Genomic DNA, 27,645 nt, shown 5'->3' with positions numbered 1-27,645 from the left:
TCTATCTGCAAATTTTTTAAATTTTTGACACATTAAACACTGATGTTTAAAGGATTAGGATGTATTCACTTGTTTGGAGGACTGCAGCACTGGGTCAGAATGAGATAACCAAAATGGAAACGAGATCCGTGTCATTTTAACATTTTGTTAATTTTTTGCAAACATCTATCTTTCAATTCCTCATCCAGTACCGGGTTGTTGGGAATTTGAAACCTATCCAAGGTGCATTAGGACGTTCACATAAATGTCAACAGTTATATCGAATCAGTTTACTTAATTAAAAACATACAAATCTTTAATTATGTATAACGTTTAGGATTTATTGCATTGTATCTGACTGGTATGGTGACTAAGTGTCAAATTTTACCTCAGATTTCTTCAGGCAAGCCTAGCAGGGGACACAAGGTGACAGTTTGTCAGTGGGGCATGGATTTTTAGCTATGCCCCTAGTGGCAATGGTGTGTGAGCATGTGTGTATACCTTTTGATGAGCTTGCATCCAGTGTACGGCGAAACCTGTACCATATCTTTCCTGGTTCCTGGTCCCATGCAAATGTATAGTTGATACGTGGCTGGAAAGTGATGGATGGATGGGTTCAATCTGCAAGACTGGAGGCCGTGACCGTGCAGTTAAGGAATAATAAGTAAACTAACGTGCCCCTTCATGGGCCGACCAGGGTCTCGAGCCGGCGAGCTCAACCTTCGGCGCGTGCAGTCCCGGCCCGCCCCCCGCGCGCGCTGCTGCTGCTGCAGAGTGGAGCGCGTGACGTCAGCAGCGGAGCGGCTCCTTGGCTCGGCAGAGGAATGGGGGACAAACTGCGAGGTGAGCGATGCTCTTATTTTAATGCATTTACGTGCTTTCGGGGCTCGGCTTAGCCGGGCACGCTGTCAAGCCGCTTGCCAGACTAGCGAACGCGAATGCAGATAGACAAGGTGGTGAAAATTAGCCAGATCAAGTCGCGGCGGCGGTAGCGGCTTGCTCTGAGAGAAAATGGTGTAAAAGCTCGCTTTAAGGCAGACGGTGTTTCTGTACACGTTTCTGCGAGCCTGGCATCTGGCGCTAAAAAAACATTACAAACGATGCATAATATACTAGTCAATAATTAGCTATGGTATTTAAAAATATTAACTATGAGCTAACGAACCAGCTTGCGGTGGGGTGTATGCACCTTATCCGCAGACGCAGCGTTGCCCCTCGATTAATCGGCACGATCACGTATAATCGACTTTTAACCGTGCCATGTAAAGTGACGCTTAATCAATGACTCGTCCATACGAGGGCTTAGCAGGTAGAGTCGCAAAGCTGCTATTTGTGTTAAGGGATAATGCCATTGGCCTAATTTGGGTTTCACGATCATCACTGCTGACGGGGGACCGGCTGACGCGGGGGGTGGGGGTGCTTCGCTGGTATGATTTCTTTGTGGTGTGCATACAAACATGGCATTTGCCCTCCTCCTTGTCTGAGACGTCGCAGAAAGCAAGACGTGTCCATATGCGGGGGTCATGTCCAAATCATCCAGCTAGCAGTAATCCAGGGGAAGCAGGTGGGAAATGAGCAGCCTTAACGATCTGCGTGAACGTGTAGTCTTTCAGTGCCATGATATTACACGTTATATATTACGAACGAGAACACATGCATCGTTACGGTGACACATTGCTGACCCCAGTCTCAGATGGTTATAGATCAATTGGATAAGTATTACAGGCTTGCGATTATGGCTACCATAATGATGATGACAACGGAGATGATGGCCAACCTAGCATACATCACCATATTTCAGCTAATGACATTCAAATTGAGTAAATGTGAAACAGTGGAGTGTACCCCTAAGACCCTGACATTGGGTGCACATTGATCGGTTCCCTTGATTTTGCTTTCTTGTTTAGATGCTGCCTGGACGTAAATATAGCTTCGGGCAGTTTGACGAGCTTAAAGCCGCTGTGGCGGCAGGGAGCGTAAAGAGGGCAACAGGGCAAAAACTGAAGTGGCAGTGGGTAAAGGAAGGGTAGAAACAAGGCGGGAGTTTGGGAAAAGAATTTCCTTATAATAAAAGCAATTCTTCGCCCTTAGTCTCTCCATACAAAACCGACACTATCCCGTGTATTTTCTTCTAATTGAATTAGCGGTTTTGTTTGGACCGACGAGCCGTATCTGTGTAGTGGCGTTAAAGGTCGCTCCATCTATCCTGCCAAAAGTTCGTATATTCACAACGGCCTGGCCTTATTGTTCATTTACACCCCAGTGATTCCTCCTTTCTCACTTATTTCTTACTTGCTGTCTCATTGCCATTTTTCAAATCCGGAAAAAGTTATGGAGGTGAAATGTTGTATATAATAAGTAACGCTTACATTTACTACTCACAACAACCGTAAAGCGCTTTTGTAGGACCGGACGTGTCTGCGTTTTTCTTTCTGGTTAAATTTGTTTTATTGCTGTTGGTTTATTAAGAATAATTGTATTTATCTACAAAAGACCAACATGTATTAGGTATGCAGTGGGTTTGGCGTGTTTGATTGGAACAGCAGCACCTAATTTTAAGATGAAAGTATCTATTTTAAATGCATTATATGCGGTAAGAATTTAATGGTTGAACATTAAAAAGAAATCATTATGTTACATAGCAGAAAACGCAGTATTTAAGAAAGTGTTTTTTTGTAGAGTTGTAGACAAGTCATATTCCCAAATAATAGTGCCATTTGTGGAGTTATATCTTGGTTACAGTATTATGGTTTTATAGTTTTTTTAAATAGGTTTTAGTTTTTTTTTTGTTGGTTTAGCACATTTTTGCGGTTGTTTCCTTAATGTTTGCTTGGTTTATTGGCATTAAAGGCAAAATGATCTACATGATCGTTGTTATCATCACTGTCGCCTCGCACCTCTGGGACCAGGGTTCCTGCTTTGGCTCCATGTGTGTGGATTTTGCATGTTCTTGCTGTGTCATTGTGGGGTTTCCTCTGGGTTCTCCGGTTTCCCCCCACAGTTCGAAAAACATGCTGAGGCTAATTGTAGTTACCAGATTTCCTGTAGGTGTGACTGATGTGTGGGTGCCCTGTGATTAGTTTGCGCCCCATCCTGGGTTGTGCCATGCTTTGTGTCCATACCATCCGCGATAGGTTTCAGATCCCCCACCACGCTGAGAAGGACATGTGGTGTCGGAAAATGGATGAAAGGGTTGTTGGCAGTGAACTAGTCTAGGACGGCCTCACTGCAAAGTTGGTGGGGGGGTCAGGAATTTGCCGGCTTCTACACTCCTGTTTCATCATCTGTAGGAAAGCCTTGTCCAGACCGGGGATGTCGGGCAGGTTGTGTCAGCCAGTCAATGGGCGAAAAAGCAGTAAAGCTAAACCAGACTGATGCCGCTTTTCCATTTTGGACGTCGGTCCAGAGCACAGATGTGTCACTGAGGCCTCTTTTGCTGGTCAGGACGCGGCGGACTCTCTCGACAGCCTCAGACCTGACACTGGCGCGGCCCTCCGCCACTTAGCGAAAAGCAGCAGTGGCGAGCGGCTCTTGGCGGCGAGCAGTTCAGATGCGGACACGACGCGTGTCATTAAAACGCCCTGGGGAGAGAGTGATGCACCCTACCGCTACTGGAGGCTCAAGCCTGACCATTCAGTTTCAGGCCGTCTAGGCGGCTTGCATGGCTAACGCTCTCTGGACGCTAATGCTGTGCTAACCTTCTCGGGAAGCGATCGAATGCCCGGCCTTATCATGTACAGTGATTTCTCCAGCCGGGAGTGTCCGTTCTGAACGAGGGAGAGGATTGGGTAGCGATGAAACAAGCCATGTGCTGTGTGGGCTGCCTGGCAGTTGCACATTGCGCCTCTTTACATACGGATATCTTTCAGATTTAAAAAAGGAAAAAAAAAACACTTCTGGAATAGCAGCTGATGTTGGGTGGGGCTTCCTCTTCTGTGTCTCCACTGACACCTGCTGGCCACGGTGTGCATTTCGGTCACCTCAGACAGACCGATGTGGAATAGATTTACACAGACATGGCTGAAACCCCTGGGGGAAAATAGGTCCATGAAGACTGAAGAAGGTGCTCTTTGTAATGGGTACGACTCCCTATGTTTTGGGCCGACATGACAGTGGGTGGAAAGGGAATTTATCTGGCTGGGGGCGTAACAGTGAATAGATGCACGGAAACAGAATGGAATTTGGGAAAAGCCACAACTGAGATCTGGAATTAGTGACTGGGAATTGGTTCTCCCCATCTCATGATCCAGCAGTTATTCATTTTTTCTAATATTCTTTGAATGCCATGATATGGTGGTAGGCTGCAGTGTTCAAGGGCAGTGGCTTTCAGCAGATTAATTTAAGAAGCTTTCCGGAGAATATCTCAGCAGAACATGCAGGTATTGAGTCTGCTCTCACTGCTACTGTCACGCTGTTGCTTGACTGGTTAAGGATCTGCATCCATTTCCAGTAGGGCATTGGATCCGCACCCATTTCCGAGAGGGCATGAGATCCGCACCCATTTCCGGGAGGGCATGAGATCCGCACCCATTTCCGGGAGGGCATGAGATCCGCACCCATTTCTGGAAGGGCATAAGATCTTCTGCCATTTCCGGTATGGCACGAGATCCGCAACCATTTTTGGATAGGGAATTGGATCAAATCCCCTGGCCAGCAGAGTATTCACATCACCATTGGGCTCTGAAGCAAAGGCCTTAATCCCAGCTGCTTTCGGAACTCCGGCCGACCCTTCTCTGTGCCCCCAAGCATTCCTCGCGTTGACCAAACATATCTGCTAACTGAATAAAAGTAAATGTAACGCGATGCAGCTCTACGTTGCCTGAAGATTCAGATGCCAAACAAAAGCCATCGATTATGGCAGCAATCTTTTATATCTTATTTATGGCAGAAGAGGCTCATAACATCAGGCTCCGTTATTTACATCTGAGGAGACAGTTGCGGACGGCACTTAATCTCTCCATCGATCGCAGAGCGATCAGTAGCATATTGTTTACTTCTTTCACATGCGATTTTTTTTTTTATTATTTTTTTTATTATTATTTTCTTCCTTCACTGTATTCTGGTGTTCCAACAGCCGGCTCCTCTCACAGATTGTATGCTGAAGCCGCTTCTTGTGAAGGGTGGAGAGTTCTCACGATTCTCCGCCAGTCGCGGCAACCCCCTCCCCCCCCCCCCCCCCACCTGCCAAGCGAACGCTCGACTCGTATGGCGTCGTTACCTGCGCTTGTTATATAATCATGACTTGAGGGTTCTTTCAGATTACGGTAATATTACAGTAAAACTCCATTTTACTGATGCGTGCTGAACAAGGCTACAGTAGGGAATGTGGCTAAGCGTGTGAACAATGGACGGAATGTTTTTTAGTTTTGGGTGTGGGGACTAATGTGAGAGTACAGTGTTAGCATTGACTGCTAAATATAATTAGCAGCAGGGAGACGGGTGGGAGTGATGTGTGGGTGGGGGATTATGTTTCTGTCACTGGGGGCTTGGCTGGGCTTTAGTCGGGCGTGCCGCGGACGGCTTGGTTCCTGAATTGCAGATTTTTCAGCTACGCTGGCGGGAAGCCAACCAAGTAACCCACCGCGGACCGTGAAGTGACAGATTTCACAATGGGCTCCACGTCCCCCATTTCCCCCCAACCCCGACCCTGCTCAGCCCTGTCTGGGGCACAGTTCAAGAAGAGCCCTGGATATTTGCCAGGCTGACAAGAATCAAACAGGGCAGAAGACGTCCAGCTACATGTCCCAGCCTGACACCCAGCTGTGCCCTGGGCACCGGGGGGGGGGGGTCCAGTGTCACCACCCATGTCCTGTTGCTGTCCCCTAACCACTCATGGTGACCAACACCGCCCCCGTCTGTGCCTGTTTGGATAGGCCACAAAAAGTTGATTTTATGCACACGATGCATTTCGGAGGATGCTTTCCAAATAAGAAAACGATATCAGCGTGGCGTTAGCTGTCCGGAGTGAGTAAATTTCACTTTGCAGACCGAGCGTGGATCCTCTCACTTCGTGAAGGGCGGTTCTCACCTCTCAGTCTCTCACACACGCCCCCCCCTGCCGCCCCCTCCTCGGTGATTTAGTCGGTGGGCTCTTTGCTCAGCGGAGTCTGATGGTTTGCTGTGCAGCGTCAGGGGTGGGGTTGGGGGGGGGAGGGGGCGTGTGCAAGACTTCAGTCTGACGCGGGGGCGCCGGCCAATGAGAAAAGGGATGGCTGGGTATTCAGCATTAGTAAGAAAGGGGGGGGGGCCTTTCTGAATCACAGTTTTATTCTTTATTTACTCTCTCTGTTGTGTGACGTGCTCTCTCAGGAGGGAAATCCTGTCCGTTCCGGTTCTGTAACCTGGAGGATTGGTGTCTACGCTGCTTCAGTCCTCTATAGGTTGCCGCAGGAACCAGCCCCGGAGGGGCGGGGGGTGGGGAGTTACCTGTATTCTGTCGTCTGTGACGTTGGAGTGTCAGTGAGCACAGGAGGAGCATACCACCGTATTAGATGAATGAGGGGAAGAAACAGCGACTGCCCCCCCCCCCCTCACAGTCTGTCCTTATTTCCACCTGGATCCACCCCCCCCCCCCCTCCCCTGCCTATGGATGTTGGCGGCTCCTTAATCCCAGATTCCCCCAGAATTCGACACTCGTGTGTGTGTGTGACTCGAGCAATTTAGCATGCTTGAGAACACGCTGAGTATCTCCGGCTGCTCTGTCCCTGGTGCTGCCTGACTCTCGCTTGCAGGAGGAGGGGGGGGCTCCCCGCTGCGAATTTTGTGGTGCGCTACCCTCTGCCGAGAGTCCCGGCGTCATGCCACATCGCTGCTCCACCAGCTGGCTCGCTGGGTGCCCTTGCTGATCCGAGCAGATTCGGGCCTGCCTTCTGTTCCACTTTGGTCCAAACAGAACACATCCGGCTCATCTTCCAGTCAACCCCCCCCCCCCCCCCTCCCCAGCTCTGAGTCGTGCACCAGAAGGCTGATATCCTTCAAGCGTTCTCAGAGCATGGACTGAAGGCATGCATTTGCTGATGGTCTTAACCAATTTTTCTCAAACTGGTCCTCGAGGACCTACAGATGATCCACATTTTTGCTCTCTCCCTGTGTTCCTCAGGCTTCAGTAGCTCCACACAGGAACTATTAGACCTGCAGTTACTGCGTACCTGTGCTGCCCCCACGCCAACGGGCCCTCCTCACGTCCCCCACCCTCCCCTTGAACATCCCCACCGCCCACTTAGGTCTCTCTCCCGTCCCTCCATCTCCATGGACTGGATCCCTCCTCTGCTTCTTCATCGGCAGCCTGCCAACGTAATCCACCTCCCCCTCACCACCTACCCGTGGCCCCTGTCCGTCCAGCCCGGAGCTGACTGAAGCCGATAAATTTTCACCGAGGGCCTCCCGCTGTCAGCAGAAGTATTCCCTCGATGATGCCCGGGTTCCCTGTCTTTGAATTCAGTCGATCGAAGGACGACTTCTGTTATTTATTGGAACCACGTTGAACTATCATACGCCTCGTCAACAGGCAGGAAAGACGAATTCCAAAGTGTGTTATGAAACATCACACAGCCCTTCTGTGAATGGTGCACTCCATTCTCAGGAGAAGTATCTATGCATCCTTTCTGGCGCCAGATTCCTCACCATTCGCACATTCTGTCTGTACCTCTCCTTAAGGAAATGATTTGTTGTTACTAAAATAAACGTTTTGCCGATGAAACTAGACCATGCCAGGTTGGGATGGAATCCATTACTTCGTACCAGAATTGAGATTGATGTGAATTGTGCTTTTTTTAACCCTGCATCTGGTCAATTGTGCCTTTCATACGAAAGTTCATTTTCATTTGTGCACGCTGGCTGGGGAAGTCGACTTTGGTCCTCATGAAGAGCGCATCGTTTCACACTCCAGTGGCTTGTGTAGCACAAAACCTAGATGCTGGACTTAAGGAACCGTCAGATTGCGCCATCAATGAGACAGAGCTGTAGGAGCTAGAGGGTCTTGAGATTAAAGCGCTTGTTTCTTGGTGAGAGGAGATATTGCCATAGTTACAGGCCGAGGAGTGTGGAGGACGTGTAGTGCTTAGGGGGGCAGCTGTCTTCTCGATTGAATGAAAAGTGAAATGGGAGGGGGGCTTCTCGGCTTCAATGTGCTGGGGGGACAGCTGTGCCAGGGGTCCTGTGACACTTACCGAAGCCAATCCCTTCTTAGCATTCTTACCTGAGTGAAGATAGGAGCTTCGTTCCTCAGGTTTGACCTCTGGTTTGCTTTGAGAGGCTTTCAGGGTGCAGGAAAAAGAAAGGAACTGTTAGGTCATGGTTGGTATGAGGCTGTGGTTGGGGGAGTCTTTAGGTGCAGTGCCTCCTGGGAGGCTCGCAGGGAGACGGAGGGAGCTATTCGCTCGGCAAACAGAAGCGTGAAGCACAGCTCAACGCAAAAGCTGCTGGCCGCTGACAGGAAGTGACACGCAAGCTGACAGGAAGTGACACACGGGCTGACGTTCCGTTGGCAACCCAGGGACCATCGTTGCGATTACCCTCAGCTTCCCTGGTGGCATGAGCCTAGTTTTAACAAGGGACTCTGCACGCTTTTTCCTTCCCATCGGCCCTGCTCTAGACTTAATTACTACCTGTACCCTTCGTCATTAGCTCCTGCGATCATCCCGCTCCGGTGTGACTTGCGGGGCTGTCGGCATGTCTCAGCAGGTCTGGGAGTGACCTCGGACAGGCTGAGGAAATATGGAAATGCTCTCCCAGTCGACGTGGTTTGCGTGCATCACTTGACAGGTCTGACAGCGGAGTAGCATCGGAGCAGCAGGCACAGAGAGCCCAAACCGCTCGCAGCAGTGCGATCGCTGTTTATTTCTCTTTGGTAGCTTGGCAGGTGCGTCACAGCGTAAAGAAGTGCATCCTACCCACGTATACACCTGGGTGTTGGTTTAATAAAACAGATTAGATTAGGTTTAGGCTAGGAAATTCCTCAAATTTGAAGCTACATGCTGAGTTCAGTCGGTGTTTAAATGGAGATGTTGCATGTTTTCCAAACTGTTTGAGGCTTTTCCTGCCTGTGTTGAAGTAGTGGGCAGTCCCTCATCTTTCTCATTTTATGACCCGATTAGGGGAATTAGGATTGACTTTCCTTTCAGACCTCAGTAAAGTTCTTGGGCTCTTTTCCAGCTTAAATGAAAGTCTCTGGATGATCCTGGAAAACCTCCGCAAATGAGAGGGACCGGGGACCTTCCCTGGAGTTTCCAGAAAATTTCATTTCTCACTGTGACATTTTTCTCTTGAGGATATGAGCTCCTGAGCGCAAAGCTGATTTACTGCTTTTCGTTAAGTAAATCGATTTTCTTTTTCCCAGGTGTGTTACAGTGGATGACATGACCTGGTCCGGTTCTCACCGTGTCCACCTCGGAGATGGCCACATGGTAGCATTTAGTGGGGGCTTTTGGTGCCGTGAATGGAGGCATTGGTGATTCTGAGTAGGTGATGAGGCCTGCTTTTGACAGTACGTGCTTACCCCCTCGAATCGGGATTGAGTTGGCACGTCGTCCTAATTAATCGTCTCTCTTCTTGTCAGACTTGTCCTTCTCCTACCAGGTGCTGCAAGTGGCTGATGGCCACTGTGGATTTTTAGACGTTGCAGCTGACTGTACCACCCTGGGGCTGTCAGAGTTTGACATTAACGCACTCCCCCCATTGATTGAGGAAAGACTGTTCACTCACGTCTGGTTAAATGGGCTTTCTGCACTGAGGCAAACGGTTCTGAGGGTATTTTCTCAGGCCTAATCTTGTTTTCGGCATCTATTACCCAGCAGTACGATAGCCAATCACATCACTGGAGTGAGAAACAGCCGAATGAGCAGCCAGTCACAGCACTGGAGTGAGAAACAGCCGAATGAGCAGCCAGTCACAACACTTGAGTAAGAAACAGTGAATGAGCAGCCAATCACAGCACTTGAGTAAGAAACAGTGAATGAGCAGCCAATCACAGCACTGGAATAAGAAACCGTGAATGAGCAGCCAATCACAGCACTGGAATAAGAAACAGTGAATGAGCACCCAATCACAGCACTGGAGTAAGAAACAGTGAATGAGCAGCCAATCATAGCACCGGAGTAAGAAACAGTGAATGAGCAGCCAATCACAGCACTGGAGTAAGAAACAGTGAATGAGCAGCCAATCACAGCACTGGAGTAAGAAACAGTGAATGAGCAGGCATCTTTGCATATGGCCAATGATCCTATCAGTGGCTTAGCAGCATTTTCAGAAAGTTTGATGGCGACATGCTAACTTTCCAGAACTAGCTAATGACATTTATGACATTAACGCTATGTTTTTGTAAACCCCAACTTTCTGTGTATATCAGGGGCTTCCAAGAATTTGCTCAGTTTTAATTGACAGCTTTGGGGGAAGCACACATGGGTTGGATCTCCTGTCCTATGCCGGTGCTCAGAGCCCATCGGGGATGACATATCAGAGGGTGGTCCTAGACACTTGTTACTGATTGGCTGATGAAATTGTGAGAACCGCCTTTTTTGAATGGCACTACATCATTTGCGCCTGCTTAACTTCAGAATGTTATGTGCTGCCCGGCGACAGTGTGCAACGTGACTTTGGCCGGTGCCCTCCGTTCCCCTCCTCACCAGCAGATGGTAGACGACAGGTGCCAGACAGTCTGGTGTTAACCATTGAGTACTGAGCTACTAGTTGCTGACTGGCTGTTGAGTTAGGGCCGCCGTTCTGATTGGCTGTTAATTCTGAATACCAAATCTTGTTGGCTTTTTTCCTTATAATGAATATAGCAGTTAGCTTCACCTTGTAGAAGCATCAAGTATATCGTGTGTATATATATATATATATATATGTGTGTATATATATATATATATATATATATATATATATATATATATATATATATATATATAGCTTGTTAAGTCATTCTGTCGATTAAGCCGACTTCTTGAATGCCCTACATTGACTGCGAATCTCTGACATCCACAATGCTAACGTTGATTTTGCAATGTTTCATTGATTAATTCCCATTCACATTAGTCTGCAAATAGCTCAGTGTCGCCTGAGAGAGGAAACCGAGTGGAAGGTATCTTAGGAGGTTCGATCCCTGTCTCTTTTTTTTTTCGGAAAGGCCAGCAGGGAGTCGGGATTTTCGCCTGTTTTTCTTTTCTCGCCAGAGTGGCTCGACGTTTATGTCGCGTCTGGCCGTATCGGGCTCATTGGCTGAGGCTGTATTTGAAAGTGATATAAATTACATATGGAATGAAATGGCTGATAAAATGTGCCAGAAGGCCAGGCCAGGCGGGTGGAAAGAGGACATCCGTTTGTTTGTGGACGCTATGAAGCTGATCCTTCTCCTCTGTCTTTCAGGGCGAAGAAGCCAGATGCCGTCAGCTGGAGGCGCGTAGCGGCACCCAGGAGTTCTCGGGGGGGGGGGGGTCTCGAGGGCGGCTTGACAGCGCGGTATTTCTCATGCGGCCCGGAGATGGACGGCTGCTGTTTCCCCAGCCCGTGTCCAGCAGCGATCCGCCGTCGTTCGAGATGAGGAGTGCGGCCCAGAGCCCGGCCAGGGCGCTAACGTGCCAGCGCCTCTCCGGCGTGTGAGCACGGCATGGCCTCTCTGGAGCTACCCTACCGCTGCCCTCGCTGTGGGGACAACAAGCGCTTCCGGAGCCTGGCGTCACTGCGCGCCCACCTGGAGTTCAGCCACACCTACGAGACCCTCTACGTGCTGTCCAAGTCCCACGCCGTTTGTGACGGAACCGCCCTGGTACCCTTGGTTGGCGACGGGCCCCTGTTAAGCCCGGCCCGCAGCCGCCACGACGCCAAGGAGCACCACTCGCCCTACGACTTCTCACGTGCCGAGGACCTGGGCCTCACCACTGCCGCCTCACGCTATATCCCCAATGTGGAGATCCCGCTAAGCGAGATCTTTATCAAGAAAGCCATGAGCTCGGCCAATCAGGGTAGCCCGTCGCCGAGCAACGCAGTCGCCGTCGCCGCCAACGTGGCTGCCAGTGCCGTGGAGGCGGCCTACGAGGAAGGGCTGGCCCGCTTCCGGGTGCGGGCACTGGAGAAGCTGGAGCTGGACGAGCGGCTGGAGAAGCTCTCGGAGGAGGTAGAGCAGAAGATCGCAGCCCGGGTGGGCCGCCTGCAGACCGAGCTGGAGAAGAAGAGCTCGGAGCTGGAGAAGGCCAAACAGGAGAGTGTGCGGCTCAGCCAGGAGAAGCAGGACCTGGAGGATAAGGCCTCGGAGCTGTCGCGGCAGGTGGACGTCTCCGTGGAGATGCTGGCCAGCCTCAAACAGGACCTGGTCAGCAAGGAGCAAGAGCTGACCCACAAGCAACAGTGAGTGACACACATCCTGAACTCCTTAATTAAACTCAGTCACCCAGGTTGACATGAGGGACATCTTGACCTGGGATGTTCAGGTAGATGTAGAACTATCCTGGAGGCTATTTCGAGGAGAGTCAGGAAGATCTTCTTGCTGAGAATGTGAACCTAATCATGATAGGTTGCACGAATCGTTTGGGAGTTTGGCCTTAAATCCTGGTATATATGGATTGTAATTGATTTGATATTGAGATGCAGTGGTACTTGGCACAAACATCAACCTGCCATCTCATCTCGTGCACAAATCTTACTAAATGACATGTAATTACTGAATTGCCCAAATTGCTGCACTTTCACAAAACACAGTTGGATTGTTTGGCTGTTAAACCCCTGGGATTCACCCATTACCTGCTAATGGCGTTTTTTTTCCCTCAGGCTGAAAATAGGGAGTACTGTAGTTCTGAGATTTCCTTATATTAAGTGCTACATTACTTTGAGGTTTTATAATCAGAAAGCTGTGGTCTTATGCCAGAGACTGTATTGTGTAAAACCGGAATCAATCTACACGCAGCCTCAAGCGTGAAACATTAAGTATTAATACAATAACACCTCGATCTTCAAAGAAGTGTATTAAATTCATTTCCGTTGTTTTCAGGTACATTAAACTTTTATGGCCTAAAAAGGAAAATTGTTACAGAAGTTGTAACTCTTGAATAATTAAAACGCCTTGTTATTTTTCCCTTCATATACATCCTCTTCTGGAGACGCGCCATAGCATGGCCGGTAAACAAAGATATATTTTATCCTCTGTTTTTTTTGTGTTAGGAAAATCAAGATGAACTGTAGGGTTTCTTTATACTTTATACTTGCCAGATCGGTAGCCAATTAATTCCTTTGGAGGCCGAGATCAGAAAATGGGGCCTTTGGCTACTGGCGTTTGCTAGGTTCGGTCCTCTGTGCCTTTCGATGATGGCAGCAGGGTTGTGTCAACATGAAGGTGCGGATTTGTAAACCACTAGGGGTTCCAGCAGCTGAGAGTGGCCAGTACAGGTCCTAGTCTGGCTGGCACCTTTCTGCACGTGAAGACCCCCTATATAGAGGACAGTAATTTTTTTAAATCCCATGGGCTTTCCTAGGAAGATGGATGTGTGGCTCAGTGGGTTGGAATGCTGTGCCAGGATCACAGGTTCAAATCCTGTGGTTGGCAGAGTGATGTCACCATTGAGCCCCTGAGCAAGGTCCTTAATCCTGCTTCCTTAGAAATGCATATCACTCTGGATAAAAGCTTCTAATAATTATATGGATGTCCTGTAAATGTGATACTTTAAAAGACCATGCGTTGCTAAACTTTTCAGCCCACGACCTCCAAAATAACAACACCAGACCTACAACCGCCATTTTTCTTACTGGGAGGGGGGCTAGGTTTTGCTAACCGGTGGGGGGTGCTTGGTACATTTTGCTGATCATGTTGGGGTGGCGGGGTCCTGTTAAAATCGCTGTTAATGTGGAACATTTGTTTTTAAAATTTGACAAACATATTGTGAAAATCATCTCGCGACCTCACTTTTTGGGAATCGGCGCTTTAGGAAACACCTTTTGATGCAGGTTTAGGCTACATGTTATAGATATTTGTTTGGCTCTAGGTTCTAGCTGCGCTGGATTCAGTCTCTGCCTGTGAGGTCATCATTTTTGCACTGGACTCCTGTGGCTCCTGCTGTCCTGCTCCTCAGCATGTGTGCTCAAACGGAAAATAATATCTCACATCCAGGTAGTCCCCTCCTTTGGGAAAATTATTCTCCCAGTTTCCCAGTGGGAACCTGGCTCTTTGTACACATGGCATTTATACTGAAGGCAATCCCACCATAGTATGAGCTATTATTAGACTTTTGGCGGGCTCTTTAGCCTGGCATTAGCTTTAGCAAACACTATTAGTACGCACTCTTTGCATTAACTTTAGCAAATAGCTTTAGCATGCTTGCAGTGCATCAGGGTTAGCAAATAGCTTTAGCATGCCCGCATTGCATTAGCTTTAGTTAATAACATCAGTATGCTCACATCGCATTAGCTTTTTGCAAAAAATCATTCTCATGTTCTAATTGCATTATCCTAAACAAATAGCGTTAGCATTAAGCTAACCAGCATGACAGTACATTCAAAATTGCATCTTATGCACTGCCAACTACAGAGAGGTAAATGGCCTGTTCGCAAGACTAATAAATTCTGTAACTCAGCATACGAGAGGCGTGACATTAGTTGCATTTTAACACATGGTAATAGACATAAAGTGCGGGAACTGCTGCGTAGCAGTCGGTTGGCGACTGCAAAGCTAAGTGTGCGGTCGTTAGCCTGCTAACATTAGCGTAACGCGATATCAATTATGCTGGTGTGCTAGATCTCGGGAATGTGTGGGAACATTGTTTGAACATAAAAAAATCCATGCCTCTGCGTGGTGTGGGGGGGGGGGGGGATGGGGGGGGCAGCTGATCTGCAGAGTACAGGCCAGCAGCAGCTGGTAGGCTTTTAGAGCAAATCAGTGGATGCATCTCCTTTTGTCATTCTTTTCTTCTCCAGAATACATGGCCCCATCCTTGTCATCCTCTCTGCCTGTCTGTCCCTCATGCCTATACCCTCATCCGTCACTCCACAGAGTCCTGCTCCCCCCCCTGCTCCACACCACAGTGTTCACACGCTGGCTAACGGTGCCCCCCCCCCCCCCCCATCCCCTCTCATAACAGAACACGCCTTTCATCTTCCTCACGCCCATCTGTCCTTGCAGGCCTCTTCATTCTCTCTCTCTCTCTCTCTCTCTCTCTCGCCCCTGCTATCTCTGAGCAGTGTGACAAGTACGTGAAACAAGACGGAATCGGTGTCTCCATTCTTGTATTTCCCCTTAAACACGACAGAGCATCTGTTTTATTTGCATATATTCCGTTATTTGAAAGAGAGCAATTAAAATAGTGCCGATGTCTCAGTGTTAAAAAGACTGCATCACACTGGTGACGTTTTTAACAAAGTTCAGACTCACTCCTCTCTGGTATCTGCGCAGCCGCAAAGCTTATAACAGTAACTATGGCTGCTCCATGCTACCCAAGCTTACAGCAGGAAGATTTCACTCGCTTGTGTCCGTCTTCTACCTACTGTAGTCTGCCATTCCCTGACCGCAGGGGTCTGTTTCCACCCCATCCGTGAGGGGGAGCTGCGCTGTAGTGGTTCACTGCTAATTCCTTCCACCTGACCTGCTCAGGATTAGTTCGCTGTCAGTCCTGGCATCGCTGACACACAGTAGATCTGCTTAAGCTCTCTGAAGGTTTAACGACGAACAGGCTGCCTATAACGATTCGGCTGAGTTCATACACCACTTTAGCCTGATGTATTTGTCTTAAACCTCTTAATTCTTCCACCGGTTATTTTAGTCTCTCTGTATTTTGGTGCCTTTCATTTATTTTTCTTAAACTTCAGTCATCTAATTACACAGTTATGGGCATCCCCAGAGAATGAATGCTGCTTATTTGCTTACGTTTTCATCCAATTATTACGTTTAATAAATGTGAAGCTATATTTAAGCTGGAGTTTGCGTACGGCAGATGGCACAGGTGGGTGGAGACATCGCTTCCCGCGAGCTCGCTTTTGTGGTGATGCCCGTATAAGGATCTTCATCCTGAAGCCATGTCCATTTTCTCTACTGTGCACAACCAGATTTCGCTGACCCTCTTCTTTCCCTTCTGGGACAGCAAACATCCAGGACCGTTCCGGAAAGGTTGTCGAGGTCACTCCCACAGTGCGATGCTCCTTGATAAATTAATTACCCATCATGCTTGCCATTCGCAGTCTGCTCTTTGTTTTCCGGTTGGCCAGAAACCCAGACCTACCCTCTGCCCGTCCCTGGAGTGAGTTCCAGTCACAGCGATTTCTCACCATCCCTCGTCTGGTCTCCTAGGTGATAGAATGTTTGAGAACCGAGATTCTTCTGCTTCGGATCCTTGTGTCTCTTTTGAAATACTAAACCAAGGCTGACCTTGTTGGGCTGATCTGTGTGAAGCACATGGAGGGCGTCGATCTTTCGGGGGGAGAGGGGAGGTAGGATCTAATTTTACTGAGATAAAAAGCAGGGTTGCTGTGGGCATATTCGAGGAGTGCCGGTGATCGAAGGCCCTTTTAAGGTTTCCATGTTGTTCACCGTCCCGCCTCATCTGGAGGATTTCTGTAAAATTGGCCCATTCCATCCTCCAGACGCCGTGTCTCCCCTCACCTCCCAGAAGATCTAATTTTTTAAACAACAGGGTCATGTGATCCGGCGACCTTAAGCGTTGGGGTCTTATTACCTGAAGTTAGCCCCCACGTGGCCTCCATGAAGACTGGGGGGTCTGAGCGGCCTGATTTCAGGGACAGGGAAGCCACACTGTGTCAAGAAACATGGCACCTCGGCCCGGGGCGGCGACATTCATCATTATCCAATTCCCATAGCGTCTGGACGTAACGGGAGACTCAGTTGTGCGTGTGATCTGTTTAACACCCCTCCATTGCTCCCATCACGCATGCCGGGATCTCAGCTGCTTCTCTCCTCACGATTGTACTGTATCATCCTGTCTCCCCAGCAAACTAGCAGTGCCCCTTTTGGGTATCCATATTTCCCTTCGGCTTTGAACCAAACACAAAAGCGAAGCGTACGTGCATGTCTGTCTGGCTTACTGCACGCTGTGCTGTTTCTGGAACGTGGCACAAGTTTCCCGAAGTTGTCCTGAAGGTTGTTGGTTCAAATCCCCCCTTTTCAGGGAGGTGGTGCAGATTGACCAGTTCCTCCAGGAGACGGCGGCGCGGGAGGCCAGTGCCAAGGTGCGTCTGCAGCAGTTCATCGAGGAGCTGCTGGACCGGGCTGACCGCGCCGAGAAGCAGCTCCAGATCATCAGCAGCTGTGGGACCACGCCCAACGGCAGCCTGGGCCGGTGCAGCATCCCGGGGTCGAAGGGCGCGAGCCAGCAGGTGAGGAGGGCGCTGGGCGGGTGGGTGGCAGGATCAGCGTGTGTACGGAGGTCCAGCGGGGGCCCTTAAGTGGCGAGTACATAAATAAATCGAGGGAAAAAGTAACACCGTTTGTATAAAATCGCTCATTAGTAACGTGAAATTTTGTGACATGAGAATGAACATGTCTGCTGTTAAGAAGACACTAACCGTTGGAGATGGACGCGCTGCCTCGTTCCGTTAGACGGCCTTTGTGGACTTTATTGCCTCAGAGACAGAACCTCGTTGGAAATCACTCTGCCTCATCTGCCTGCGGACTGTGTTCCCGTTATGGGCTCTCTGCTGTTAAATTGCAGAGACGTGAAAATGAACGCAAGCTTTAGAGAGGGTGGACTCGTGTGTCACTGTGTCGTTCCTTCACACTGGGCCCCCACATTGTCCGAGGCTTAAGTGACTTCACACCCTTTCAGACTTTGGGTTCCCTGTCGTCCAACCCCCCCCCCCCCCCCCCCCCCCCCCCCGTTTCGAACCACCATGGTGAAAGAAAACATTCATCTATCACGCCCATGCATGCCAGCACAGATTGAGTTCTTTCTGCTAGTGCGCCCCCATGTGTTGGCGGCTGGCCTAGCCCTCTGGGGCTACCACGATGTCTGCCGCACTGCCACGAACCCTGAGAACACATTTCCCATCTCCTGATACTGCGTCTCCTTCAGCGCCGTTCCCGGCCCTATGTGTTGTCTTGCACCCAGAATATTCACACCGGTTTACACGTTAAAAGAAGGAAAGCGGAAAGAATTAAGCTCTTATAGTACTGCTTAATATGGAAGGTTTAAAAACATCCAGCTAGGCAGAGCGGAGATGTAAGAGACCCAGCAGGACACGAGCGTCCGTTTTTACCGCACCCCATATTTAGCCAGGCAAGCTGAGAACCTGTGTTTATTCACAGCGAAAGCCAAATAAAGGTACGGAATCGGCACACCGCTAACATTTAACAAAGAACAAAAGAACACCTTCCTCACAGCATCCCGATAAAGTAGCAGTACAGCTGGCTGAACAGGCACAAGCAGGTGAAATTCGGGTTCGAATTAGGGAGGTATGTGTGAGTAATGTTAGCTCACCTGCTGCACATTGGCTGAGCAGTGCCCCAGAACTGCAAGCGGAACGTAATTGATGCGGGGGAGGCTCGTAAATTAACCATGAAGAGGGGGGGCCATCTCGCTGATGAGGAGAGTGGACCGACGTGCTCGGTTAAGTTCTGCGGGTCAATGAAACCTTAAACGCCCGGCTGTAAGGGGTAAAAAAAATTTTTTAAAAAAATGGATCTTCTGCTTCTGTCTTTTCCTCCTCCAGAGAAACTCCAGTGTGTCAGTGACATCCAGGGGAGTGTACCAGGCGTCCGATCACCGGCCGTCGGCCAGCACTGGGTGAGTGCTCGCACGCTGCCCTCCCTTGACCTTTTAACCTCTTAGCCAGCAGTGTGTACATTGCTGAGAGTCGTCATTCTGGAGAGAGCTGCTTGCTCAGCTGGAACCGCCCTGGTCGCCTGTAAACAACAGCAAACCTGCCTACCGTCCTCAGACCCTCGTACCTCAGCGTTAGCATCCCGCTCCATAGCAGGAAGAGGCTGGCCTGGCTGATGTTAGGTCTCACATATTATCTTAGTAATGATTAGTATTCATGTTACTCCGTTACAATGAAACTATGATAGTACGGCTACTCATTACTTGTTTAGCCAGGTAATTGATTCTACTTCCCGTGGGTGTAGACGATTCCTCCTTATGCGACTGTAATAGGCTACATCCCAAAACTGATGTTTTCTGACGGTTCCCTCCCTCCCTCGTCGACTCACTGTCTGAAGGTGAAAGTTCACAACGCTGACGAGGGGAGGAAATGGTGAGTGAGCGAGGGAGGTAGTGCAGATAAAAGCAGTACTGGGACACACTTGCGTCCTCGGCGACTTACCATGCTCCACCAGTGCGTATGAAGTCATCACTGAAGTAAAAGCTTTTATGACACATCATGCGTGGGTGTCACCAAAGGTGAATTTCGCTTTCGCAGAGGGACTTCTGCAATCCCCGGCGATGGGGCGATTTCAGCGAAAATTAGCCCTCGATTACTTGTTCCCTAAGGTACTGGGACAGCACTTTAGCACCAAGAATTCAGAAAAAAACGCCTGAGGCGAAGGAAGAGTAGCAAGGGAGGGTGGCGCAAAAGGGTTTTGGGATGTAGCCGTAGATTCTTCCACAACTGGGCGTAATGCATTCCACTTCCTGTGGCTGTAATTGATTCCACTTCCTGTTTGACCTCTGACACCCCCTTCCTTCACCTCTCCGCCCAGAAGCTGCCTCACTTTGGATGAGAATATGTGCTAATTAACTTAAGTGTAAAGTGTAACGTATCAGGGAGCGGATTCAGGTGTCGGCGGAATGTGGAGTGTGTCCGATGCTGGTCAGATGCGGGCCGGATTTGGACCAGGAGCAGCCCAGGCTAAGCGGAGCGTATAATTCGGGTTCCTCCCTCCATTCGACCCAAATAAAGGCAGAACCTTCCATCATGGGGGGCTGTACTGGAGTTGCGACTCTGCCTCTAGCTGTTTATAAGCGCGATGTATGCGGCACTCCCACTCTCTGAGGTCTGTGAGGAGGAGCTCGTCAGCCTTGCCCCGAATCAGTTGACTCCCTTGCTCTGTACTGCATGTACTGCCACCACGACATCCAATGACGATGGCGAGGTCCCGAAAACGCGGCCGACTGATCCCGTCACTCTGCTTTTCAAATCGACACATTATTTTTAACGCCGCTTCGCATTTGTCTGACGTTGGCCTGGCCTGCAGATGGAAGACGGAATAAACACAGATCGCCGCGAATAACTTATAAGTGACCCGTCCAATCTGGTGCTGGATTTGTACGTGCGCTGATTCATTAGCCGAAGGGGTCGACTCCACGCCGCTCGGCCCACATCAGAGCCGGCGGAACGCTTTTGGGTAATTTTAGAAATGGGGCCCATTTCATAGTGGGCTGAATCCGTGTGGCAGCGTGACCTGTCATCTGCGAGCTGGCGCCCTGCGGGGTTGCGGGTCTGAGCGTGCGAGATCGGGCCCGCAGGTGACATAGCGCTTAAAGGATGCAATGTGCCAGTCAGCTGCCTCATCAGCGCCCCCTATAGGCTGGTCGCCCATCACCCTTGCGAGCACCCCAAACACCCCACCCCCCCCTGCTGCTTTCTTGAGCAAAATAAAGTGGTTTATGCAGGACCCCCTGGGCTGGCTGCCGAAGTGGCACATGGGGAAAGAGGGAAAAAAAAAAAAAAAAAATGTGTGATTTGTGAGATGACTATTGTGACGGAGGTGACAGAAATGCTATTTCGGTGTCTGTATCACGGTAATGAATGTGCGCTGGACTGGGGTGGGGGGGGGGGTGGGGGGTTGCAATCCTGTCTCCCAAATGAATCATACGGCACAGATGTCAGATTCGCGACGGCTGCCGTTCCAACTCTGATCCACCTGTTGCTCACCCCCCCAAATCACGCGTTACTGTACAAGACGTGGGCGGCTTTTGCGAACAGAGCTGCATGACAGCCGGACAGGAGGCAGGCAGGGAGGGGAGGAGCAGGGATTTTATTTGGGATCGGCGGCGGAGATGCACGCTTCTGACGGAGCGGCGGGGAGGGACGACGGGGGAGCGGCAGGAGGGACACGGATGGGGAACAAAACGGACGACAGGTCCAGGAGCAGACTTGGAGGGGGAGGGGGTCAGGGTCTGGGACAGAACACAGAACCAAGTACTGTCGGATCGGTAGCAAGGTCCGGGTGAGCTACACGACTTGGGACATCCCCCACCTGCCAAGTCCCGGCTGATAATTACCCACGCTTAGATTGTAGTGTTTTTCTCTGGGGTACAATTTAAGCAGAACACGACCGCAGAGCAGAAATTGACCAGAGATTAATTTCCAGTGAGATTAATTTCCAGTGAGATTAATTTCCAGTGAGATTAACTTCCAGCGAGATTAACTTTCAGTGTGCCGTTGCACGACCTCCTTAACGAAGCGTCTCCCTCCGCGGACGGAAGAGGCCCTGTTTTCACATAACCCTCCGTGCCTCCAGATCCCTCCCTCGCCGGCGCTTTCTCACGCAGCCCTGCCATGGGGCCGCGGCAAAGTAAACACAAAAAAACAAATATAAATATGAAACCAGCTATTTGTTCCAGGCACTGTGGCATCTGAGCCAGCCGGGCGACAAGGTCGCCACGCCGGAGGCGGCAGCCGTGACAGTGCGCCGGTAACCCGGCACGTCCCCCGCCGTGCGCCGGGCGGGATGCTGAGATCACTCTCCCTGCTCGGCCCGTGCCCTCGTACACCAACGGGAGGGGCCTGATGCTGCAGGCAGCGCATGTGGCATCCGCCGGCGTGCCTGTTTGAAAAGCCAACCAGTTCGTGGAACATAGGGGCATGCAGGTGATTGGGACCTGGTTAGCCTGCACGGTGGGGAAATAGTGTCCTCAGATAGGCCGAATGATTGAGAGTTAGCGGGATTGCAGCTATTGTTACCCACTGATCCACAGGTGAAGTGTTTAGTCATGAACCTCTTTGGGGGGGGCATGCCCCAGAAAGGTCACGCCCATGCAAGGTGTGGTGAAACCCAACACGGCGTGATTTTTGGGAATTCAGGACAGCCCCCAACTCCCTAGCTGGACACAAAACAGCGCGTCCGTATTCCCGCCATGTACCCCTGGCTGTTTCGAGGCGCACTCATGTCCTGCATTCGCAGGCCTGGCCCGGCCCAACCGCTGCAGCTCTGTGATCCTGTCATTCCTCCCGTTAACTTAAATGCGCCGAGAACTCTATGGCAGAGACGCCTACATGCACCAGCAACGGAAATCACAGTTATTTTTTACAGCAAGAACCCCCAACTTCGAACATTGGGGAAAAAAAACGCAGGAAGTGGTAACAGGCCGTCTGATTAATGCACTGACAGAGTTTGACAGGGAAATTTGATGTATTTTTCTGCAGCACTGCAATTAAATCCAGTATGGCCTACAACTGCGGGCAGATTCCACTGCTTACCTGTAATATCCCTTACAGTGCAAAAATGTAAAGTATTAATACTGTCCTGGCACTGTATTTAGAACACTGTGTGTACAGGTGTTGCAGTGAGGGTGTAGGGTGTCCCATTAGGCAGCCGGATTTGTACTTAAGGCTCTGCTACTGAGGTTTTGGAATGATGCCCCCTGGTGGGTGTGTGGCTAACTGCACAAAGCCCTTTAAGAAAAAGGTGTGGGGGTGGGGGGGTTGTGCTTTTTCCTTTAAACATGCCCTCTATTCTCACTCGATCTGTGTGGCTGTTTTGATGCTGCTGTGAATTCAATATTCAAGGTTAAGGTCTGTTTCCAAGGCAACGGCATGTGGTGTCACTGCATGGCGTAGTGTGTGGGTCTGCTTCTGGGAAATATCTGACCCTGCCCCCACCCCGGCCTTTCCGCCGGCAGGGTGTCGGCGCGGGGGAAGTCGGCCTCTCAGGGCTCGGTGGGCTATGACAGCGGCGGGGCAGAGATGGACATGCAGCCGGGGGAGGAGCCCGGCGACTCCCAGTACCACCACCCACAGTGCCGGCTGAGCGAGCCCGGGTTCGATCGGCCCCGCGGATGGGGTCTCCGCAAGCAGGCCATCCAGAACTGGCAGCGCCGGCCGTACCGCAACAGCACGGAGGGCGAGGAGGGCGACGTGTCTGACGTGGGCTCCCGCACTACTGAGTCCGAGGTGGACGCCTGGGAGCAGGAGCGCCGCTCCTTTCCCGATGCCCAGCACGGCGGCTCTGGCCGGCCCGGGTACCGGCTCGGCACAGGTGATGCACCGGCACGCCGGCTGAAGTGGCGCTAAGCTGAAATAACGGGTTTAATGTCTTTGCTGAAAGAAAGATTTTCGCAACTTAATTTGCATTTCGAGTTCAAGTTTTAGAATCCGTAATCACTGCTGCTTGGGATTTTCCGGTGACTCCCCTCTCTAGCGTTTGTGTTCCACTTTTCATCAAGTGCTTAAAAATGAGTTCCGCCCTCTCGGTGTCACGTCTGTATCTATCTGCCCGGCATTTACCGGCCTTCTGGGCCTGGTCCTTGACCCTGTTCGCCAGGCCGATCGGAGGGCAGGTACAAGCCCTGCCGTCACGAGAAGAGCAGCCCGTCCAGGAGTGAGGTGATCAGCCCGGAGGTGCTGAAGATGCGAGCCGCGCTCTTCTGCATCTTCACCTACCTGGACACCAAGACGCTGCTGCGCACCGCGGAGGTTTGCCGCGACTGGAAGTTCGTGGCGCGCCACCCTGCCGTTTGGACCCGGGTGCTGCTGGAGAATGCCCGGATCTCCTCCAAGGTACGGATGAACCCCAGAGCCCGTTCCTGTGTGGCCCCTACAGGTGTCGCGTCTCTCATATTTGATGGTGTGGGTTAAACATACTGAAGTGCGTGCTTTGAATTGTCTGTCTCTTTCTGTACTGTGTGCTGACTGCTGTCTCTGTGCTGTGTCCTAACTGTGCTGTATCCCGTCTGTCTCTCTGCTGTGTCCTGACTAGGGCTGAGTACCAAACTTCGGTACTTTTGCGGTACCGACCGAAACGTTCCGATCATGTAACGTATTATGTAGATAATGTATTTTTGTTGCTGTTGAAATTGATTTTAAAACATATTGGGTATCGAAAAAAGTATTTTTCCGGAATCGGTATTGAAATCAAGGTATCGTTCTGGTACTGTTATCATAAAAGTTTTCAACAATGCCCAGCCCTAACTCTGACTTTCTTGCCTTCTGACTGTGCTCTACTCTGACTGTGCTCTACTCTGACTGTGCTCTACTCTGACTGTGCTCTACTCGGACTGTGCTCTACTCGGACTGTGCTCTACTCGGACTGTGCTCTATTCTGACTGTGCTCTATTCTGACTGTGCTCTATTCTGACTGTGCTCTACTCTGACTGTGCTCTCTGTCCTATCTTCAATGCAGTTCCTGTGCACTCTGTCCCAGTGGTGCACACAAACACACTCACTCATCCTGCAAAACCTGAAGCCCAGGCAGAGGGGCAAGAAGGAGACCAAGGAGGAGTACCTGAAAAGCACACGGTGAGCCGGACCGCATGCGCGCCATGCAGACATCAGGGGCGTCGGCGAGCGAACTGTGATATGACCCCACCCACGCCGTGTCACTGCTGCGTCTCCTGTTTTTGGACACGTATGGCTGTGTCACAACACCTGGGGGGAGGATCGGTGTGGCTTAGCGTGTGGCTGACAGGGGACAGGCTGGCAGCCTGGGCTTTGATCACGCTAAACACGGAGCTGGTCACAGCTCAGCCAGCGTAGCAGGAGACCACCCTCTGCTTCTAAAATAAGGGCTCCTCAGCAAGGAAACGTGCTGTTATGACAGAACCGAGTTAAGGAATTAAAAATATCCCTGTCTGTGTGTGTCTGTCTGTCCACGCGGCCGTCCTTCTCCGGCTTTTGTTTGCCTGCCTTTGCCTGCTGCCTCTTCCTCTCTGTCCATTTTTTATCACATTCTTCTTTCACCGACTGGTTCTTTGCATACTTCTCTCGTCTTTCTTCCATTACCTGTCTGTCATTCTCTGTCTGCCTGTCTTTCTTTACCTATGTCGATTATACCTTTCTGTTTGCTATCCGTCTCTCCGTTCTTCCTTTATCCATCTTTGTCTGTCTGTCTGTCTGTCTCATTCTCCCTCTCTTTGTCTTTTCTTCCTTTACCCATTTTATTGTTACCTGTCTCTCTCTTGCTCTGTCCGTCTTCTACTACCTGTCTGTCATTTTTTCTTTGTCTCTGTCTTTCTGCCAATCTTCAATTACCTGTCTCTCTCTCTCTCTCTCTCTGTATATATTTATATATACTCGTATGCACACACACACATACACATTTATATAGATTCCTTCTCTGTCTTTGCATCTGTCTGTAATATCATCCTATACCTGTCTCTGTGTTACTTATCTGTCTTTCCGCCATTCATCCATTACCTGTCTCTCTGTCCATCTGTCTTGTACCCTTCTTTTACCCATATCTTCTGTCCCCCTCGCAGTGGATGCCTAGAGGAAGGCTTGGAGGCCCTCCTGAAGGCCACAGGGGGCAACTTGCTCATCCTGAAGGTGTCACACTGCCCCAACCTCCTGACGGACCGCACCCTGTGGCTGGCCAGCTGCTACTGCCGGATGCTGCAGGCTGTCACCTACAGGTGCGTGCCGGGGACTCCTCTTGCGCTGCTCGGCTCAGTCACGCTGCGTTCTGTTCACTGCATACGGCCTCTGGTTCTCAGGAGTGCAACGGACCCAGTCGGACAGGAGGTGATCTGGGCGCTGGGGGCCGGCTGCAGAGACATCATCTCCCTGCAGGTGGCGCCACTTCACCCATGGTGAGTGCGTGGGGAGGTCGGCCTTAATGCAGCATAGCGTTAGCTTTTTTCTGGAATCTCACGTGCGAATGGGGTGTGTATCTGTGAATGCTGATTTCCAGCCAGCAGCCAGCACGCTTCAGTAACCGTTGTCTGCAGACCATTGGTCGATGCTGGCCACACCTTCGAGCCCTGGGTGTGGGCGGGGCTGGCTGTGGCATGCAGGGGCTGGCCTCGTTGGGTGAGTATACACACGTGGTCTAAGAATAGCTGGTCCATGCTTTTACTTCATAACCGGAGCAGATTTGGAAACACTCTTTCAGTTTTACTCCATGAGTAACTTGATCACATGATCACTACCACCCCCCCCCCCCCCCCATTGGGTCCTGCAGCCCGAAACTGCATGCGTCTTCAGGTCCTGGAGTTGGACCACGTCAGTGAGATCAACCAGGAGGTTGCAGCTGAGGTGTGCAGGGAGGGCCTGAAGGGTCTGGAGATGCTGGTGTTGACCTCCACCCCGGTCACACCCAAGGCCTTGCTGCACTTCAACAGTGAGTACTTCCTCGGAGACTGCACACTTTCACGGAGAGTGCACGCTTCCTCAAATAGTGCACGCTTCTTCAGAGAGAACACACTTCCTGGGTCAGTACACACTTCTGTTCTTTTTCTAGGTGCGTGTCGTAACCTGAAGTCCATTGTGGTGCAGATTGGGATTGAAGACTACTTCGAAGACCCCAATAGCCCTGAGGCCAGGAAGCTTTTCGATGAGATGGTGAACAAGCTGCAGGTGAGCGGCATGGGGCAGGACCACAGCGGGGGAGCCGGGGGGGGGGGGATGTCCTCCTGCTTGGTGCTTCGCTGACCTCCACAATTCTGTGGCTCTGTTGCGTAGTTCAGGGATATTAATACGATGTTGGTGGTCAGCACCTAAACGTACAAGCAGGAAAGCACCACCACACCCACGGTGAGTTTTACTCATGCATCCTGGCCAAGGTTTATCCCTTATTATGGGATGTCCATCCTGCCATCCTAGCTGTGATTCATGCTAGATCCATTCTGACACAGCAGACTACTTTGGAGAGTTACATAATGCTGTTGCCATGGAAATGGAACGCGCCACCTTACCGCCAGAGGGGTACTCCGGTCTGTCCTCCTCTGTGGGTTGGGGGGTCTGAGGTACCCGTGTCTTTTCTCTCCCAACAGGCCCTGAAAAAGAGACCAGGCTTCTCCAAGATTCTGCATGTGAAGGCCGAAGTGGTCTGTTAACCCTCCAGGGGGCGGGGGGGGGGGGGGGGGCGGCTGAATTATCAGCACCGTCACCATGGGACTCCACCCTCCCCATCCCCTCACCAACTACGGGGGTGGGGGGGGGGTGTTCTCCAAACAAGCAACACTATGACAACGAAGCCACCAATTCCTCTGTAAAACCGGAATTTAGGACAGCAGGGGCTCCTCCAAGTGGCTGATCATGCCCTCTGCTGGACAGTGGTGTGGTCGCAAAAAGGCCTAGAGTAAGGATGGGGGGGAGGGGTAGTTGAGGGCTTGGGGCCTGATTTGAAGACTGCCAGTCAGCTGTCAGGGCTTAACTGAGGCGGGGAGATTGTTTGATTGACATGCGGAATGACCAACCAGCAGTCTTCGACTCTGCACAGCACAGAACAAGTTTGACTCCAGGGATTTCGAAACAAAACAACAAAAATTCTGAGGCGATGCCGTTTTTTTAGGTCTAGTAACTTTGCGGACCAAGTTTGAAATGCTTTTTAAGGGAAACAGCACATTTTGGCACACACACATGACTGGGGGAGGGGCAGCTTAGCATGGCCCTGTGTGTTTGCGTGTGTGTGTGTGTGTGTGTGTATTACACAGTTTATGCTTCTTACCGAACTTTCTTGACAGGATCAAGAACATTGCAAAAATAATAATAATAATAATAATGCACATTTGACATTAATTTCAGTGTTAAAAGCACCTGCATGTCTGGCTGCCATCATTCCGCTTTAACAGCAATTTGCAG

At 50.6% G+C, this 27,645-nt stretch overlaps 1 protein-coding gene across 1 annotated transcript; it reads left to right on the top strand.

Annotated features, from left to right (window-relative positions):
- Positions 1-691: 691 nt before the first annotated feature.
- On the top strand, positions 692-26,917 carry fbxo41 (F-box protein 41). Its single transcript, XM_048999885.1, has 13 exons — positions 692-822; positions 11,341-12,318; positions 17,076-17,283; positions 18,616-18,689; positions 22,749-23,104; positions 23,390-23,625; positions 24,248-24,363; positions 25,323-25,475; positions 25,557-25,652; positions 25,754-25,872; positions 26,024-26,182; positions 26,303-26,418; positions 26,835-26,917. Exons 2-13 carry the CDS (start codon positions 11,582-11,584, stop codon positions 26,895-26,897), a joined length of 2,433 nt encoding a protein of 810 aa, XP_048855842.1. The 5' UTR covers positions 692-822; positions 11,341-11,581; the 3' UTR covers positions 26,898-26,917.
- Positions 26,918-27,645: the final 728 nt, after the last annotated feature.

Source organism: Brienomyrus brachyistius, unplaced genomic scaffold (genome assembly GCF_023856365.1).
Source record: "Brienomyrus brachyistius isolate T26 unplaced genomic scaffold, BBRACH_0.4 scaffold47, whole genome shotgun sequence".
Taxonomy (NCBI): domain Eukaryota; kingdom Metazoa; phylum Chordata; class Actinopteri; order Osteoglossiformes; family Mormyridae; genus Brienomyrus; species Brienomyrus brachyistius.
This window is presented reverse-complemented; position numbering and strand designations above follow the sequence as displayed.